We start from the raw sequence: 21260 nt of genomic DNA on the forward strand, positions 1-21260 counted from the left end.
TCTACATCAAAATTTATTTTTCAAGTGAACATTTGCAGGTAGTTTATACAGGAAGCAAGATCACAGTACATGGCAGAGTATGGTGGAGTTAATGATCTATGCACAATAACTGCAGTTAGTTTGCAAATGAATGACTACAGCAATGGTGAAATGGTTTATATTATGTAATAGATTCCTGGGTGGCTGTTACTTAGAGGTACTAGAACCCCTAGCTTCACCCAATAATAAAATCAGCCTATTCATAAAACAGCAGTTTTATGATTAAGCTACTCTGGGTGGCTGAAGAACACAGTTACTTTGTTCTTTACAGCTAATCAAAACACAAGTCAGTAATGGTACACTGAACAGTGTCACTTCTGTACCAACATCCCTTAGAGCAAGTGATTGTATTATACCCACAGATTGATGTCTACTTAAAGTAATCTTTATCGGACATGGTCAAAGGATCTCTCTCTCTATTTAGCAGCAGGAGATTATTTATGCTAGTGTTGTATTCCATTGTCATCTTTTAATCAAGTCAATCTTTAGTATGGCTATGTTTCAAGCTACATGAACGATCAGGCACAGCATGTTGTTAAAGTCACTTGTTTCTATGAAGTCCCTGATGGATTTCTATGAACATTTTCTAATGAGTAAAATTACATTTTTAGAGAAGCACATATAATTATGTTATTGCATAATAAGCCACAACAGCTTCCACATGCAGTGGACTCATCTCCTTCACAAATCATAATAGAAGCTCTTTGTAATAGTACTTCTGTAACAAAATAAAAGCTCCTATCTTAAAATGGGCCAATTTAAAATAAAAAAAAAATAAAAAAAAATCAAGGAATTGCTGTAAGCCCGTTCTCCCCAGCACAGCATGATGGTAGAGTGGGACACATTTCTCACCATGCACTATACAGCACTTGTATCTGAAAGTGAAATGTATACTCCAAATTGCTGTTTGTGCTTTCTGCTTATCGCTGCCAGAGTTTAAAAATTAAGGGATCTATGAACAGTGTAAAAGTCTAATAATGTTTCTTAAAGGCATGCAGATATCCAATACTTTAAAGCTTAGCTGCTTCAGGCCTGCCTTATTTGTACTGGAATTGTGCACACAACTCAAAAATTGCACACAGAAATGCATCCAATCAGTTATTTTAATGTATAACTGTGCACCTGCATCAGCTGGGCATGTTGAAGTCTCCCCTTCACGTTTTCTGGAATGCAGTCCTTGCACCCGTTACCTGAAAATGAACACAATTTACCACTTCTCTCTCAAACTGGCCACCAGAGATTTTCAATAGCAGCTGCAAACTTGTGTTGAATTAGAGTGGAAAAACAGCTCTCCAGTTCTATACTGCTGCTGTGAAGTGGCATTGCTGTTAATGGAGCCACTACGAACATGGACGTTCAGAATGTTTTATATATTCTTCAAAATCAAAGAGTGCATACGTACAGCCAATACAAACAACAGTCCTCAGGACAAGCTTCATGACACCGCAATAAGCAAAATAAGTAGCTTTGAAGGCTGAAAACACTGTCTTTAAATTTGTCTATTGTGCCTAAGAATTAGGAATGATCTCCAGTTAAGAGGAACAAAAGAACATTAACATATTTCCTGAAAGAGGAGTGATAACTACAAAAATTAAGCCACTGTTCTGAATTCCCTTGGCTTTCTTGTATTAAGAATTCCAATATTAAACATTTTAAGATTGTAAAATGCCATTGTTAAGTATGCAGATATATATACAGTTGTATATGTTTGTATTTGTTAGCTGCCAAGGCAAGATTTTTATAATAATTCAGGTGTCTGTGCACAGAAGATATAATCCCTTTATAGTGTACTGGTGAGGAGACACTAACAATTTGCAGAATGGATTTCAAATTGTACTCCACTGGCAGCACTTCAGAGAAAGTGAATTAACATTGAATACTATTAACAGGCATCTTACATAAAATTTCATGTTTTTAGGGAACTACATTATGGTATACCAATCCCTGTTACGTACTGAGCACTACCTTGTTCTCTAATGACACAGGTCGTCAATTAAAAATCATTCCACATGTGAAAACATGCACACAAAAGTTTGGTGCTTAACCTGCATATGCAATTGCTATAGGTGTGTGTGTAAATTAGGGGACTGCCAACACAAAGACAATTCTGATAATTTATGCATGGAATCCCCTCATTTGAAAACATGGGCTTCAGTGTGAAAATAGGAAAAAGTTCCTTTTATTTATTTGCATTCTACAGACTTCACGGAAAGATATGTTAGCTTCCTTGCAAGTAAATTTAAAGCTTGTGTCTAAAGGGGAAACATATTCTCAAGTTCTACAAAGTGAAAATTCTGATTAGACACTTTTCCTGCTTCCACTGAAATTAACAGCAAAACCTCCATGGGAGTGAGGCATTCTAAGGGATTATTTTAAAAACAAGAATAGTGGATGCTTAATTTTTAGAGTGTGGATTCCACAGACACAGAGATTAAGCAGTAGTTTGCTCACACCTGGGTGTTATATCATGAGTGTGAAATTACAGGTATATACACTATGAACGTGATTTATAAACTTCATGCTCTGCATAGTTTTTATATAATAAAAAGTTACACATTCACTCCTTTTCTCGTTTACACAGGCTCAGAGCTGCCCACAATTATTTGCCACTCCTTCACGTTCAAGGCATGGGTTCATAGGTCCTGCACTTCCAGTCCTCTTCAAACTTCTCTTCAGAGTCTTTCCATTGCATCCTTAGTCTTCCATGTCCTTTCCTGCTGTCCTCTATATTTTTAATTTTATACATCTCCTAGACATCAGAATACTTCACTTTCTACAAGTCTGATGAAGCATTTCTTCAGATGGCATAAAAGTACATGAAAGCTTCATAAATGTCCAAGCAGTTTAAGGACATATTTCCATAATGGGTCTCTTACCTGAAAGATAGCTCTATCAGAGATCTTGTACCAGTAAATACAGGTGTATATAGAGTGTTTTCTTCAAAGAGGGTGGAAAAAGGGAACACTGCGCATTTGCAAAAGAATACCAGTCTTTTTGAAATGTTGTGAGTTTTCTGTCTCCAGCAGGTGGGAATACAGTAGCTTTCTGTCCAACAAGTGGGTAATAAGAATTCAATTGACACTGGCTATCCTTTGCTTGGACTAATTTTTTGAAGGACTTGGGGGCTACACTAGACATTTCCAGGCTTCTGTTTGTTAGGCTCCTGTCAGGCAGGATATGAGACACTTCAGAGTTTTGTTAAATTCCAAGTTTTAATAGTAACGAGTTATTTGAGGCGCTTACAGAACAGAGTAGCTCAGGTAGTACCATGGAACACACCCGTATGATCATAGCAGCCAGTTCTGATGGATCAATAGCTAGCTAGCGACTTAGATTGTAAACGCCTCAAGGTAGGGATTGTCTTTGTATAGTGCCTAGTACAATGGGGGTATCTTTGTTTGGGGTCCCTTAGGTGCTACGGTAACACAAAAACTAATAAAAGCAACTTCACTCATAAATTGTTTAAAATGTTAAGTTTTCAGAGACATTCAGAGGCATGGCCATTAAACAAGCTATGGCCTGAGGACACCAACACACACTTCTGGCTTTCTTCTTTAGCCATCAATCATCTGTGCCACCAAAGTCAATTTTAGTGGATAAGGTGCGTGACAGTTGCTCAGTGCACCAGCCAAAGCCAAAAAAAATACAACTCGTCCGACCCCCCCCACAAAACAGGCCAACATTAACGCTTATCCTCCATCGTTACCCTGCAATGCTGGCTTGTGTTTTAAAATTGCACTTGTGAGGCTGCCTCTGCTTTTAGAAGAGCCACAAATGTTCCAATGGCCACAGCCACCCAAACATTTGCCTTCAGTCGCTCTTTAGTCCAGGTTCTTCCAGATACATCCTACAAAGCCATGAAAGTGAATTCTTCAGGCATCATATTTATCCCATGTCTTTTAAAAGACAACTCTCCCTTTCAGAATGCTTCCTATGTTGATCGGTCATTTGGTTAACAGAAGTTGAAGAGTTTCAGAATGCTTCCATTAGTTACTAGTCCCTAAAGAGCAAAGCTGTAGCTTTTTAAATCCTTGTACAATCATGCCCCATCCTACCTTGCTGATCTCACTACTACCTACCTTCTTCCTTTGCACTGTTTCCAACCCGTCTTGCACTCATGCAAAAAATGGAGACTATAATTGCTTTGCCCCTACCATATGGAACAGATTTGACTCTGGTCTATCTTCATATCCTGTCTGAAGATGCACCTCTTCCTGTTTTTGTCGGCTATTCTGCAAGAAGTCTCCACAGAAACACATACATACGCAGAGGACATGTTGGGATTTTACTTGACCTGCAAGGGTAGCACTGGAAAATTCTGCTCATCTGCACGATGTAGAGCAGAGGCAACCATTTGATAGATAAGTAAATATCCATTAGCATTTTGATTATTATGGCAAGGGTGGAAAAGTAGATGGCAACAAAAATCTACCAATCCAAACACTCCCTCCCCTCCTCCTCTCCTCCAGCCTGATTTAGGAATAACAAAGAAATAGAAAGGGAAGCCATCTTTTTAAGTGCTTCAGGAGTCAGAGGTGTGCGACTAAGTTTCAATCTATTGCACATCTTACCCTGATGGCTTCTGAAACTGCAATCCAACTAAGATTATATGAGTAGTTGGCTGAAAAGAATAGGTCATCTACATATCATGCTTGAATATAGTGAAGATATATGCCTTATAGTTAGTACTATTATTATTACTGACTTATAGTAACATTACTATTATTAGTATTATTACTATTACTACTATTACTGCCTTAGAGTGTCACTTTGTATAAATTCTCAGGCTTACTGACTACTGACTCCAATCACGGGAGTCTGAAAAACAGCAGAGGATACCGAGTAATAAACAGACCGACAATGTGGTTAATCTAAACATCAGTATTTCATCAAATGTGCTTCTCTGGAGATTGGTTCTGGAGACTAAAATGGGGCTGGAGGAAACAGCGTTGAGGTAAGACTAGCAATTTCGTGATGCCGTACATAAGCTCCATCAAAGTGACTAACTGCAGGTCCTTTAAAAAAAATTAATTGACTTTGACAAAAGTAACTAAATGAACTTTGATCTCTGGGCTTTATTTAATTTTTTTTTTTTTTTTTTAAGATGCTACATAGTCAAACAGGATTGGTCTTTTTACGGCATAGAACTAGTTTACTACTAATTGTTTTGCTAGATAGACTTATTTATTTACATACAAAAAACAGTTTCCTGACTGCTGTTTCCCCAGTGTTTAAGTGATCAAAACTTTAACAATTACATAGTGCCCAAAACATGAGGAGGCAGAAGAATCTCGCATCACTACAGCAGTAATTTTTTAGTTCTATCCACTGGTTTTAGAACAGGTGCCTTTTTATATCATAGTATTAGTCAATATGTGACCATAAGGAAACATGAGATGAAATACATTAAATAAGTTAAATATGCATTAAACATCTCTGAACAACATTTCAATTCAACTAAATGAACCAACAGCAATGTAGCTTGGTCCCTTTAAGAGAACAAGGCATTGACCTTTATTCCAAATGGGTGTCCTACCAGTCATTATATGCCTCTTAATGATGCCTAGCACATTCAGCGCTGCCACATACAATTCTTTTCAGCTTCTATTAATTTAAGTGCCAATAGATTGTTAATTTGCACAGAGTTGAAGACACTGACAAACTGTTAACTTTATGAGCAGAATGGTGGATCAACGTATTTTACAGAAGTTATCAACCTCTCCTGCCTAACCCAGCTCCAAACATCCAAAAGGGCCAGCTCCAGCAGCGGAAGAATAATTGTTTGTTTTTTTAAAATGGACAGGGGGACAGCAACATGTACCAAGGTCTAAGAATGTTTAAAATGACATTTACAATATGCCATTGTAGTGTTAACTCATGATTTTTTCCTCATCCCTTAATAAAGAACATTCTTTATCATTCATTCACTCATTGTACATTTTAAACTTTCAAGAGGATTACATTATGTTATATTTGTGCAGGGGTAATTTAAAGGCAAGACCTGTGAGATGTCATACATTAATTTTTTTAAAACATTGTTATGAATAAATTTAATCCAATGATATGGCAGAACCATCAAGCCAATTTACAATCCTCAGCATGCTGCCTCTACAAGGCTATTTTTCCTATAATTACACCAATGATAAAGAACAAAACCACCAGAGCAAGTAGTCTAGTGCTGAGCCCTTCCTCCTTGACAGCAGTTGCAGATGCAAATATTGGGTTGTTTGTCTGGGGAGCCTTCCTCATCCGCAGACCATCTTCTTCCTACAGGAAGGAATCCTAATGATTAGTTTTGACCAAAAAAAGCTGCATAAAAAAAACACACCGAACGAACAAACAAAAAAAACCCCAACCCCCAGGACCCTATTGTTAATTAAGCCTATTAGATGAGTTTCTTTGGAAAGGCGTGCAATTTTGATGCAGAAGTATGACAACTCGTCTCCATTCTATTCCTATCAGTCCATTTGAATGTGGATTAAAAAAATAAAAATTAATTAATTCAAGAAGTATCTCACAAATATATATGTACAGGGGGACAGCAACTTTGAGGGCCTGATTTTCAGTACTGGGTACACAAGTTGTGCACATTTGAACACTATCTTGTTCTTATGAAGATGCCAATCACAAATGGAATAGCCTTGAATTACGAAGTAGCAATTTTTCTCAGGTACTTGAGCAAAGTATTTCCATTTTTACTTTTCATATACATGCTAATATTAAATGACATCTCACTGACACTACTGGGAATTACTGGCACACATTGTCCTACAATCTTATCAGTGCTCTTGATCTAAGAAGAGTCAGGTTAGTGATTGGATGAGATACCTATATTACAGCTGCTGATGAAGGAGCTTTAATTTTAATTGGATACAGTATTCATTGCTTCCTGACTTAAACAGTTGTGTAGCAGTGCTACAGGCTGTTAACATGTCAGAAAGACTGTATTCAGGGGTGGATATAGCAACCCCTTTATGCCCATACCATTCAATTATCAGAAGGCTGGTGTTAGGCTGTAGCTGAATGTCTCTAACACTGTACATGGAATTACAAAAGGCATGAGTGTCAAATAGTTGCAACATGGAAGTAGAATCAAGTTTGGGAAAATAAAATTAAGCTATTTTTTAAAAATTAAAATAAATTCCTAAAAATTCAAAAATTCACAGGGCAAGTCAGCCATTTCCTTACTTTTGACTTACGTTTTTAGCATTTGCTCATTCCAACAAGACGTTCAATCTGCAGCACTGCTCCTTAGGAGCTGTGGAGTTTTGGTTTTTTTTTTTTAAAACTAGAGTCTTATACCACTTACTATTTGCAAAACGAAGCAGGTCACAGATAGTTAAAGATTTTATAGTTCGTGTCTTAGGCACTGAAGGCCAGATTCTCAGATAAGTTAGACACCCTATTTGCATGCACAATTAGGTTAAGTAGGAGCTACTCTGCACACAGCTGTGCATCTACTGTATGTTGGAAGATCTGGCACACAGTATAATCTGTTATACTGAGGTACAAATAACTGTTGCTGTACTGCTGCAAAAGCAGACATTTCTGAAGGGATTTTCGGAAGGCAGGCCTAATACTAGTTATGTAATTGACAATATGGATCTATGTTCATCTTAAAAAAAGAAAATGCAGAGAGAAAACTATTATGAAGGCTTGGTGAACGCGAGGACTAAGAATATTTACTAAGGTTTCAAAATGCTCTACAAGATTTTAACAGAACACTTTGCAAACGTTTGCTGCGAGCCTTCAATATGCTGTACTGAAGAACACTGCTTTACTGCTATAGGTGGACAGTCCAGATCCATAAAAGGAAAATAAAATGAACAAACCAAGTTCTGACCCATGTAACCCTGGCCTGCCACACTGCACATTATCCTCCAATTTTGGCTTCAGTCTTCAGTTATTCTTCATAGGTCTTTGGTTAAAGCAAAAATCAGATCAAGCTTTCCCCGTATAATTGAAATAATTTAAAAGAAAGGCTCAGCATAGCAGTATGAACAGTCCATAGTATGAAGCACACTTAGCTTTAAGTGTACATTTCTATGAGAAATGTATTTAAGAAAGATTTTTTTGAAAATCACATGGCATTTCAGACAGACAGTCATCTTATGAGACCTGGGCAAAGTGAGATCATAATGAGAGACTAAACCAGCATCTAGCATGCTTTAAGAGGCATAAAAGTGGAGGAAAAACAAAACAGATTTTAAATGGTAAAGATTTATTTCACACTTAAACGAATATTAAAGCAGGATGAACATACAATCTCTTTCAATGTAGCTGTGCCCCATATTACCATTTTCAGCTTTATAGCTACTTCTAGGCCTAGATCTAGAGAGCAATTAAAAACTGATTTAAAAAAAGTACTTCAAAACAGTGACAAGTGGTTGTTATATACTGAGCTTTCATATTGCTGGGCTGGTCAAGGCACGAACCAGCAGTCCTCTTGCACTTTGGCTAACAGTTTAGAGTATGCACTGTAATAGCTTTGGACATTGTAAGAGGGATTTCCAAAAGTGCTCAGTATTGGCCTAACTCTGCTTGGGCTGAACTCAGTGATAAAACTCCCAACTGACGTAGATGGAAGCAGACTTTGCCCAATGCGGACTGCTTTTGAAAATTCTGCTCTAAATTCCTTCTACAAAAGAGGAGAGAAGAGAATGAATCATTTTGGGTCACTGTCATTTCACTTTGCCAGGCTGTATGCTTCAGACTTCAGTCCATGCCCCAAGAGTGCATGGATTTATGTACTTCATTTTGATTGCAAAAACTAAATTTGCAGATAAGAATTTGTGTTCTCCTTACATGTGTAACTAATATTTAAGTACCATGGCCCATGCAACCACTCCCTCCCACAAAGAGGGCTTCAAACTCAAATGGGCAGAACTCAAAAGAAAGATCTTTACCTTAAACTGTTTACTCTCCTCCCGTAACCTCTGAACTTCTACTTGAAGCCTCTTATAATCTTCCATTACTTTCTTAACTTCAGTGTCATCCAAGGAAGAACTTATTGATTTAGACATTACAGAGGATTCTGTCTTTGCAGTTGCGGATATAATTTTATTTATTTCTATATCTTGCTGTCAAAAAAAGGACAGTGATCTTAGGGTGATATTAAAAAAAAAGAAAAAACCACACCTTATATTGAGAGAACAAACTACTCTGCATCCCTGAACTGTGCCTATCTTAAAAAAAATCTTAAGTTTTCTTTTCTGCAGGCTTTATCTCTGCTTCCTGGTTTAGGGCAAAAGTCAGAGCAAGAGCAGCAAACCACAGACAGGGAGATCCCTAGATCAGGCCTCTGTCTCTCACAATGAGGGTGAGGGGGCTGGGACACTCATGTTTGATTTGCTGTTTGCTCTCCCTCCCCCACTGCCCCAATTCACTAACAGAACCTGTTCAGGAGGCATTAGTGCCACCATGAGTTTGAGCAGAAGGGAAGCATGGAGAGCACAGAATAGCAAATGGCTGCTTCCTATACATGCTGAGGAGCTGGGGCTGCATCTCTGCCCAAGCTGCACCTGGCCCATTGCCAGGAAGCCACCTCTTTACCCTGCTGAACACCTTCACTGGCCACCACTTCTCTACTCTCCTCCTATACTTCTGTAGCGTAGAAGCGGGAAACCACCCTTCAAGCCAGTTTAGAGAACAGGAGTTGATATTTTAAACACCACTCATTTGTAATAAAGATGTAGGTGGAGAAACAACTCCCTATTCGCCATTCCAAATACAAGCCTGGACAGAAGCATCTCAGGGATTTCTTCCCACACCCTTCCCTTTGAACTTCGGCACACATACTGGTAAAAGCCTTGTCACAAGGAATACAGGTTATAAGAATAAAGAATAGGATCTTGTTGCTACTTAAGGTCTATTTTGTCGTAATGAGTTTTAGGGATTAAAGAAAAACCAAAACTGTAACTTCATGAGTGACGTTCAGACATATCAGGTTGCATGTTTCAGATAAATACAGGGCCATATTTCTCTCAGCTCCCAAAGAGTGTGCACACAAAAGTGCATCAGCCTGACACATGTGCACATAAATCTCAGTGTGAATGTGCACAATGTGGGGTCTGCACATGCAGAATATTACAAGTCTGGTCCACAGATGAACAGAAAGAGGTATAAAAGTGACCACAGAAGGCAGGCCAATTGTATGGCTTGTTACAGATACATAATTGTAATTGCACAAGCTTGAATGCAAGGGAGAACAGTCTGCTCTTGTGCTTCCTGTACATGAGGTGAATGCACTAGATACACATTAATAGGCAGATCTTAATTCATCATCTGAGGACACTTATTTCCATCATGAATTAATCAGTTATCTTCTCTGCCCCAACAGGAAACAATATAGCTCAGCTCCTAACCAGCAGGGATCCCATGCCACAACTGCCATCTTTGCACTTCACCCCTTGCTAGCCTTCTACTTTTAAAACACCATTTCACTCTCAGGAAACCCCATCAGATCACGAAGAAGGTAAACTGGAAGGGCAACAAGTGGAAGCTTGTACTGCTGATGCTTGTGTTGTATCCTCTCTGGGGATAAACCGAGGACTTCTGGGATATCAAACAGCACCTTTAACAAGGCCCCCCCCCTTTTTTTTTAATGCCATCTTTCATTAAGGAACAAAGATAAACCCCAAATCCACTGAGAAATAATTTTCGTAGTTTTGCTGCACTTCTGTTGTGCAAATTAACCTCTAGTTGGATTAAGCAGCATGAAGATTCAAATTAGTGTGTTTTTTCCCTAAAGGGGATGTTATAGGGTTGGTCTGTATGAACATGCATTTTTATATGTTCTAGCTGTGGTTTTAAGTTAAATCGCCCACCACATTGTTGAAAATACTCACAGGTTTATCATTTTCTGCTGGTAGCTCAAATACACATCTAAGTTTAGAATCCATGAGTTCTTCTGGTTTTGCTTCTTTCCACTAAAAATTTAAAAGCAATATAGTCACAATGAGGCTTATGAAAAAGGTAATGTAATTTGATTCCTTGTTGCACTGTCTGGTTCAGAAAAAACACACTTGGTATAAAGGTACAGGGTGTTTATCAGATCAAGGCTTTCAACAACAAGTGTTTTACTTCCACTCCGCCAAGCATATAATTCTTAAGATGATACTTGTTAAAACTATCCTGAAAGGGATAGGAAGGTACAAAATATGACTCTCAAGAGGTGTTGTAAAAATTCATGGCATTCAGAAATTTATATTGAGAATTTGTACAAAAATTAAAGCTATCTGTAATAAACTAATTTGCTCTAGAGGGTCAGATGCACAAACACTTCTCAGTAGGGTGACCAGATGAGATGAAGAAAATATCAGGACCCATGGGGGGGCAGGGGGAGGGGGGGAGAGAGTCCCGCCAGCGAAGCAAAAAAAAAGAAAGAAAGAAAAAAAAAAAACCGAGTCCCGCTGGCAGAGAAAGAAAGAGAGAGAGAGAACAAAAAAACTGGAGTCCCGCCGGCGGAACAAGAAAAGAAAAGAAAAAGAAAAAAGCACAGGAGTGCAAAATAATCGGGATGAATTGTGTCCCGACCAAACATTGATCAGGACGCGGGACAAACGCCTAAAAATTGGGATGGTCCCGATTTTATTAGGACGTCTGGTCACCCTACTTCTCAGGGTGATCTACTGTCTAGATTAAACACAAGAGATGCAAGGAGAAGGCTCAAAAGAAAGGTGAAGTTACCAAAAACAAAACTAATAATCCAATTCAGGAAGGTTAGCATTCTTATCAATGCACAGGCTGTACGGATTGAACAATAATTTATTAACAATATCAGTGATTTGTTTTCTAGTTTATTTCAAACGGGGTGTTCAAATCCCTTTTAGAACTGTGTCCATTTCCTCAAAATAAGAACCGATTTCCCATTGTTCACTGGTAAATTCAATTTCATGTTGTGATGGGGGTGTTCACCCCACAGCAGAAGGGAAGGGATTAAAAGCACCTAGGGAGGGAGCAACCAATTGTTGAGAGGCCACATGGAGCAGCCAGTCAGGGCCCAACAGGCTTACATAAAAAGGAGCTGCAGGACAGGAGACAGTCAGTTGATGCAGGGAGCCTGAGGAGAGAGGCTGGTGTTCCTAGCTGGCAGCAGGAAAGTAGCACATGGTACAAAGCAGTTGCTGGCACAGACCGAGGGAAGCAAAGCAGGTGCTCCTAGCTGGAAGCCCTCAGAACAGAGTGAAGAAGCTGCTAGTGCCTTGGGGAAGTGGCCCAGAGAATTGATCCAGCTCTGGCAGAGAAGTTAAGAAAAGGAAGCAGGATGCTGCTATCCCACAGGATCCACAACCCAGAGTATTGCCTGGGCCTGGGCCTCCCCCTGCCCTGCCTCCCCCGCTTGCCACTGGGGAAGTGGCTGCAATATAGAACTGGGAGATCCTTCCTCCCCTGGGAAGGGGGAAAAACAGATAGTGACATGGCTGGAGGACTGACTCATGGAAAGGACCTGTCTCAGCCCAGGAAACACAGCATCTACAGGAGAGGGCATGCAGGTTGAGAACTAATCCTTGAGACAGCTAGCAGGAGGCACTGTCACTCTGGTAAGTGAACTCAATCACACATGTTCATAAATATTTGTTAGTTACCTGCTGAAGTCCAATGTATTCAGTTCTGCATAGGTGATACAGCCCTTATACCATCTAAGCAGACTAACAATACACTTCCGCAACATTTTATGTACAGGGTTACAAATCAGAAGTTCTTGCCTGATACAAATGATAACCTATAACTGAAGTGGCTGGCTCACAAGAATACTTTCTAGCTAGGAAGGTCCATAATTGTGTGTGTGGAGTGTTCACACACTTTTCTCCTTTAATATATTAATTTTTTTAGTGGTGGGCAAAGTTTTTGGCCTGAGGGCCACATCGGGATGCGAAACTGTAGGGAGGGCTGGGTAGGGAGGGCTGTGCCCTCATCCAACCCCTCCGACTTTCTGCCCCCGACTGCCCCTCTCAGAACCCCCACCCCGCCACCCCACTCCTTGGGACCCCCACCCCCATCCAACCACCCCTGCTCCCTGTCCCCTGACTGCCCCGACCCCTATCCATACCCCTGCCCCCTCACAGGCCCTGGGACCCCACCTCCTATCCAGTCCCCCTGTTCCACCCCGCCTCTTCCTAAACTGCTGCCCCATCTAACCGCCCCGTTCCCTGTCCCGACTGCCCCCCCCAGGACCGCCTGCCCCATATCCAACCCTCCAGCCCCCTTACCATGCTGCTCAGAGCAGCATGCTATCTGGAGGCGCGCTGCCTAGGCACGCTGCCATGTGTGAGCGTGCAGCCTGCCGCCCAGAGTGCTAGCAGCGTGGCTGTGGGGAAGGGAGGACAGCAGGGGAGGGGCCGGGGGCTAGCCTCCCTGGCCGGGAGCTCAGGGGCCAGGCAGGGTGGTCCTGCGGGCCACAGTTTGCCCACCTCTGTTTTAGATAATCAGCACATCTCAACAGCTGCAGATTGTGGCCCACACGCATACAGTCTGAGTAAGGATTTGACCCAGGTAGATAGCTGAATTGTTCTGTCACTTTTCTGTTGCTGAAATCAGGATTCTCTTTTGAAATTGTTGGCTGGCTGTGAAGCGTTGAAAGCTTTAGAGAACTCTTGAAATCTGTCACATCTGTTTATCCAGAATAGGAAGATATGTATTGTGGTAACATACTGAAGGACTGAGGGAGTACTGCAGGAAGAAAAAATTATGTTGGCCTGGAGAGTTCTGGAAAATTGAAACACCCCTATAGGCTCTATGGTGTGGAGATATATTTCTGATTATATAAAATAGTGCACAAAAATTTGACTAGTAAATCTCTCTGCCAAAGCAGGAATGTTTCTAACCAGGTAGAGGCTATTGTTTCATCTAGCAGCCTTTTAAAACATGCTAAACTAAGAGGCTTCAATGACTTCCTGTGGAAGCATGAGTTCTGGCATGCTTAAAGGTTTAGAGCCTGTGAAACCATCCAAGAGGGCGACGTTATAGACACGAGTAAGATTATGTGACAGTAAGTCATCTGTATGGTTTTCTGGCCAGTCTAATAAAGACAATCTAAGATCAACCTAGTTATCTTCATAGAACTACACACATTTGTTGTCTTCTACTATGCGATTTCTACTTGGCCAAAGAGCTAGCCTGTCTGCACTGCAAACTCACCATACCCTCATAGAAACAGAGGATGGGAAAAGAGACATCAGTTTCTCAAATAATATAGAAAAGGGAGTAGTTCTCTTCAATGGAACCACTACAAAAACCCTAGTACAATGACCATGCTCTCGTTTAGCTAGCAAAACCACCGCTGCAAGCGAAGAGAATCAATAAGTATCTTATAGGGTTTTTTTTTTTATTTTAACAGTTTACTTTATCATGAAATCAAATGTGTAACAAGATGGGATGTGTACCTGCCATTTATTTTTACATAATTTTTAAAAAGTGTACTAGTTTAAAAAAAGGCTCAACTAAGGAGATATTTACAAAAATCCTCCTTTTCTTAAAGAGAGAGAGAGAGACATGTGGTCATGCTGTCCCTTCAGATGCATTTTTTCGTAGATGAGTTTATATGAAATAAGCTAATTTAAATGGACAAGAGTTTAAAAGCAGTTGGATAGTGAAAAAGTATATTGCACAAAAAATATGTTAAATAGCTAGGAGTTTGTGCAAGGAAATATGTTTTCAACAAAAAGTACATAGGCTACTTTTAGGGTTTTTCACCTGTGTCAAATGTTTAAAGTAATAAAAGCAAGGGTAGAGAAGGATTCAACAGCAAGACTCTTACTATTATAGGAAGTGCCATCAGTGGAGAGACAAGAATACCGGTGAGTCTTTAACAGTCAGTGCTGCTTGCTTTGCTTCTTTCCAAGCTTCCTTAAAGTAGTCAACAATTTAATTGCTATATCCTTCGTCCTTCCTCACCCCAGCCTCTACCTACCTCTGTTTTCCTCATTTATAACCCATTTAATGCTGTACTTTAAGATCTCTGGGGTAAGGACCACATATGGGCAAACAAACAAGGGAAAGGATAAAGAAAACTCTACAATACTAGGAAAGATCCTGGTTCCCACTGGAAAGATGGAGGCTGGTCTAGGAAAGTCCTAGTATACATTAAGGAGGATTGAGAGACCGCGGCTTGAGGGAAATGTTTCATAGAGCACAGGAGATGCAAAACAAAAATCAGACCATTAGCCTTGTGGGCTCCCTCCTCACCCCTTTTCTAAAATTTGGATCCAGCCTGGTGTCCTACCACTGACAGCAGCTATCATCTGTTTCTGAGGAAGGCAACTCTCCCCATAGTGCACCGATCCAACTCTGCAATGCTGAAACTTCTAGCACAAGAAACATGGGAATGAGAGTAGAGATCATCACCCTTTAGAGTCATCGGGAAAACCATGAAGTTCATTAAGTCAACCTACAAGCAATGCTAGAAAAATTTGATTCTGTTTCTCTTTAAGATGTTCTCTCTTTATAAAACTATACAAATAAAGGACACAGTCTCTATAAATTAGTTTCAATACTTACTACTGCTTCCATATCTGAAGTATCAGCTGGAGCAAACATAGACTGTACCATAAACTTGTGTTTACTTTTCTCGTTAGGGTCGTAATCGAAAGGTTGTAGCATCACTGCAAAAAAAAAAAAAAAAGTTACATTAGAATCACTAATGATTCCCCATGACTATATGGTATCTTAAATAACATACTAGGTTAAACTGGATTCTAAGTTGCATGCCCTTATGCTGGAACACACTGCATAGATCTGGCTGAGATTCTAAATTAAAAATTAAATCAATTATTTGTGAAAGTTCAGACTCCTCAAACAAAAATTTACACTTAAGAATCACAGCAACTTTCTGTACAAAACCCCAGAAGAATAATGATAGTAGTTTGTACACAGCAGGAGAATCTATGTTTTATATACGGGAGGGGGAAAGATGTGGAAAAGAGCATCTAGAACAAAGTAATGACCGTGCATTCTGATTACTCATACACCGTATTGCTGATGAGTCTAAAAGAAAACTGCACAGAGCCAGACTAAGACATAAGGCTATTTTAGAGGTTGAGATTAAAGTTTAAAGATGTAGGTTCTCTTTGGAATGCTCAGAAGTCTCAGGATGCTATTTTACAGCAGAGATGTTTCACATTAAAAATGTTATACACATTTTAATTTGCTGTAATTTATAGCACAATCTTCCTCAAAACTACAGAAAGGCTTAATCAACTTTGTAATAAGTGGAGTTAGAATTACATTATAATGCCAAAATTAATGTATTTGAGAATTGATTGTGGAGAATGAGGACCATATCTGCCCATCCTCCCCCTTGCATTAAAATTTTAATCTGCTAGAATAATCCAGTGCTCATATTCTGCCTTCCTAATTAAGATCTATGACAGATGTTTTCCTAGCTGCAGCTATGGCTTAAGATACCTTTCTTTGTGCACATATGAAAAAAAGCCCTTTTTCTTAATCTTTTATAAGCAGCTCTCAGGAAGTAAGGCAATAGGTACTCAAACTATTTTTCAGGCATCATGGCTCCATGAACCTAGGAGTAACATGAATGCAGAATGCTCATCACACTAAGCACTCCAGCCTTCTAATTTATGGTACATCATATCTCTAGGCTCTTGGAATGGCACCCACCACTGTCGGGTGAGTGTCTTTCAAAAGGGCTGAGAGGCCAATGACAAGAACAAGGTTATGTCTACACTACAAACATAAGTCAAACTCAAGTTACATCAGCAAACAGCCATCACAGTTAGTACATTGTTTGTGAGCATGCATATTTGGGTCCTTGAGCTGGTGACGTGCATATTCACTAGGAGTGCTTGTGTTGATGCAGTGTTGTACACCATAGATAGACCACTATGCAATTTGCCACCATCCAGTGCACTGACTTGGGAAGTTTTGGCAATGCATGATGGGGTAGAAACAAGTCAGGCAGGGATGCATGGCGGGGTCAACTTCCCAATTTGCAACTGTCTCCATCTAGTAATAGTATCTGCATCCCATAATTTTCATGCTTTTTCAAAATTCCACAAACCCGTATGCCCCTCCTCATTGTCTGCCATCTGAGAAAGAAGCATGGAATCTGCACAAGCTGTCATGAGCGTTGTAAGCACAGGGTACACAATCTTGCAGTATTTGCAGAGCTGCAAGAACCATCGAATGAGTGGGAAACATGACGATTCCTTGGAGGACAGATTGCTGTGAGACATGGCAAAAACTAATTCAAGGTTGATAGTGGCATTCATGCAGCAGCTGCAGATTGGAGAGTACTCCTTCTGTCCCCAGACACAAGCACTGACTGGTGGGATTGCATTGTAATGCAGGTTTGGGACGATGAGTAGCGGCTGCAGAACTTTCAGATGCACAAGACCACAGTCCTGGATCTGTGTGCTGAGCTTGCCCCAGCACTCCAGCGCAGGGACACCAAAATGAGAGCTGAACTGATATTGGAGAAGTGACTGGCAATCTGACTCTGGAAACTTGCAATGCTAGATTGCTCCTGGTCAGTCAGGAATCAATTTGGAACCCGGAAATTCACTGTGGGGGCCACTGTCACGCAAGTGTGCGGGGCCATTAATTGCCTTCTGCTATGCAGGACTGACTCTCAGCAATGTGTAGGACATAGGGGATGGCTTTGCAGCAATGGGGTTCCCAAACTGTGGTGGAGCAAAAGATAGCACTCATATCACTGTTTTGGTACCAGACCACCTTACCACTGAGTATATTAACAGAAAGAGCTACTTTTCTATGGTTACACAGTACAAGCATTGGTGGACCAGGGATTCTTTCACTGACATCAATGTAGGCTGGTCTGAGAAGGTGCATGACACTAACATCTTTAAGAACACAGAACAGTTCAGAAAGCTACAAGCATGGACTTTCTTTCTGACAGGCAGATTATCATTGGTAATGTTGGAATGCCAGTAGTGATCCTGGCGGAGACCCAGCCTATCCCTTGCTCATGAAGCTGTACACTGGCCACCTTGACAGCACCAAGGAATAATTTGACTACTGGTGTTGTCTACTCACAAGATTGGTCCTCAGTGAGAAAACTATCCTAATGGCATTAACTGCCTGCTGTGTCCTGCATGATATCTGTGAAGCAAAAAGGGAACGTTTCTTCTGGGAGAGAGGGCACAGGCAGCACAGCTGTCTGCTGAATTTGAACAGCCAGACACAAGGGCTATTAGAAGAGCTTGACATGGAGCTACATAGCTCAGGGAGTCTTTGGAAAACCATGTTAACAGTGAGCCAGAGTAATGTGTGGTGGTGGTGTATGCACTATCTGGCCCTGCTCTTGTGTGTGCCCTGGTAGGAATTGTGTAGTGATTGCTGTACATGTAGGAATATAACATTGTCAATGCATCGATTAACTTTGTTTGTGACTGATCCTATGAGTTGTGTGAGTGTGAAACAACAGGTAATTGACTGCTTTCAGAACTACTGAGCATTCAGCAGCATCCATTATGAACTAATAAAGATGAATTATGTTCCAAATAGAAGTTTATTCTTTAACAAATAAGTGCAAAAAAATGCAATTTTAAAACAAACATTAAAAACTAAACAATCACGTCCATTTCAGCTACCTATACACCAACTGTGGCTTTCACAGGTCAGCATATGTGAAGCTGTGAATGTCTAATGTTCTCCTCTGTTGAGTGGTAAGAATAGTGCAGCAACCCCAAATGCCATGTGGAACGTTGGGGGAGCGGTATAGGGAGGTTCTGATACCAAGTTCTCAAGGGGCTGCAGAGGGAGGTGAGCCCAGGACTGGTAGACCTACAAGTTCAACAAAATCTGCAGCATCTGTTTGCTGGCTGAAGAGCTCCACTGCATCCTGATGCAACTCCCTCCCTTTTTCCTGCTGGGATTCCTGGGCCTCTCCCCTCTCTATTTTTTCCTTCTCCAAGCTGGCCGCCATGTTCGTCCTCCAGGCCCTGTGCTCACAGTGTGATGCAGCATTGGCTTGAAGGATCTTACTGAATGTGTCATCCTGAGTCCTCTTCTTTCTTCTCCTTATCTGGCTTGAGTGTTCTGTGGGAGTGGAGGGGGAAAGTCATGAAGGACGAAGTGGCAGCAGTTGCAGATAAAACACACACTGAGGTACTATTGTCAGTGTATTCATTACAGAAAATGAAACTTAAAATGCTGATCTCACTCATCCTTGTTCCCCTCAAGTGTTAAGCACTACATTCTCACCTCTGCTTTTGCTTGTGTATGGTGCCAGTCACAGCACCAGCCATGGGGTGTGTGTGGGAGAAGGGATTATGGCCTGCTGGGGATTGACAAAATGAAGAAGGAATTGCCCAGTTGCATGAAACTGAGTATGGGGCAATGACACCGAATAATGGCACCATTTCCCACATGTAGTGGTGATTTTATCTGACAACTCACTCCTGAGGGTAACAAACACAGGGAGAACATAGGTGCTGCCAGTGTCCCAAAGCCACCTAGGCCCAGATGCTGCTAGCCTGTGTACTGGAATGGTGCCTGCTAAAGTTATCACTGAGTGGCGTGGGAAAGTGTTCTATTGTGGAGATGGAAATAAGGCAGATCTCTCGAGAAACTTTTGGCAGAGGATTGCAGGTACCTCTGTGAAAGTTTCATCGAGATCGCTCAAAAGGATTCAGGAAACATGCCTGTGTACATAACCAAACTGCTCCACATCTCCTTCCCCTTGCCCTCCCTGCACCCAACACTAGAGGGGAATGAAAAGCAGATAGAAGCTCTACTTCTACTGCTTGTATCACTACCTCTTCTAGGAGCGAGTAAATTAAGGAAAAGTCAAAAGATATGTCCTGTTACTTTGGAGATGCCATCCCTGTAATTGAAAGTTTATCTGTACCACTTACCCGACATTCCTTCCCCTGACCCGGACTTGCCTGTGCTCAACTGGCGGTACTGGCTGGACTGCAGTGGAGTCATAAACAGGTTCTGGCTTGCTGCAGAGCTGGACTCCCCAGTCAGCTGTCTCCCATGGTCATCCTCTTCCTTATCCACCACCACCTTCTCCTTGCTGTTCATGGCAGGGGCCTATGACTTGAGCTCCTCAGGAGGTATCCACAAATGCTGTGGGGGGATGGAGGTGATGTCTCTGTCCAGTACAGCATGCAGCTCTTTGTAAAAGTGGCAGGTCTGTGGCTTGGCACTGGATCAACTGTTGGCTTCCCTGGCCTTCTGGAATGCCCATCGTAGCCCCTCGGCTTTCACGTGCACTGCTGCTGGTCCCTGCTGTACCCCTTTTCCTGCATCCCCTGAGCAATCTGCTAGTAGGGGTCTAACATTTTTACAGCTGCCTAGAGCTGTGCCCACACAGCCTCTTCAACCCCAAGCCCAAGAGATTCAGTTATCTCCTGTCTACTCCAGGGAGGAGAGTGGATCGTGCTGCCAGCATGGTCAGCTGGGCCGTTTCACTCAACAATGGAGACCTGCTAGGTTCACTTGCCAAGTAGGGCAATCAGGAAAACAAAATTCAAAAATTTGAAGGGCTTTAAAGGGGAGAGGGGCTTCCAGTCTCCATGACCCAGGGCAGTGGAGTTCACAGTGATGAACAGAGTGGTCAGTGTGTGGCACTGCAGGACAACTGCTGGAAGACAAGGTCAACATAAGCAACACAGTATCTACTCATGCACTGCACTGAATTAGGCATTTCAGCTGCAGCTGAACACTGCTTGGGGAGACTGTGTTAATATGTCAGCGTAACGGGGTACATATAGTGGTGGGACACCAGTTTAAGTGTAGACATATGCACAACTGGGTTGATGTAAACTGCTTTGTGGCGACTTTACTTTGTAGTGTAGATTAGGCTTAAGTTTGTAGACATGCAGAACATTATGGGAAGAGGCCCACAGAAAGGACGTGACCAACTCCCGCTAGTTCCATCCAGAAGAGGTCACTACCTGTCAAATCACCTTTCTGTGAGTTGGAAGGTGGTGAGGATTAGGGTGGCGAAGGAATTTCAGGAGTCTTTTTTTTTTAAAAGAGAAAATTCCCTTCTAAGAGTGATTAACAGAGGGGAATCCCTGTGCTTCAATTACTGAAACAATTTTTAATCACAGAAGTCATCTGGGACCTCTGTTGTTGCAAATTGTATTGTGAGTCTCAGATTATCTTGGAGAGACTGCTAACAACTATATTTTGATTGCAGTCCATTGGTCAATTAAAATACCACATTCAATTTCAAAAGCAAAAACAAGTTTGAATATGAATACATGTAACTAGATGGTGCAGACAGCTCC

General features: G+C 41.2%; 1 protein-coding gene across 2 annotated transcripts in view; it reads right to left on the minus strand.

The window, feature by feature from the left end:
* Nucleotides 1-21260, minus strand: part of VAPB (VAMP associated protein B and C) — a 52515-nt gene continuing 31255 nt past the window's right edge. The window contains exons 3-6 of one of the 2 annotated variants that reach the window (XM_030532933.1): nucleotides 15538-15641; nucleotides 10887-10967; nucleotides 8946-9119; nucleotides 1-6306 (exon numbers count right to left, since the gene is read on the minus strand). In XM_030532933.1, the coding sequence (XP_030388793.1) occupies nucleotides 6148-6306; nucleotides 8946-9119; nucleotides 10887-10967; nucleotides 15538-15641 (518 nt within the window). In that variant the 3' untranslated portion in view covers nucleotides 1-6147. The remainder of the gene's footprint in view (nucleotides 6307-8945; nucleotides 9120-10886; nucleotides 10968-15537; nucleotides 15642-21260) is intronic. The other variant, XM_030532934.1, reaches the window with a different exon arrangement.

This window comes from Gopherus evgoodei, chromosome 14, assembly GCF_007399415.2.
Source record: "Gopherus evgoodei ecotype Sinaloan lineage chromosome 14, rGopEvg1_v1.p, whole genome shotgun sequence".
Lineage (NCBI taxonomy): Eukaryota > Metazoa > Chordata > Testudines > Testudinidae > Gopherus > Gopherus evgoodei.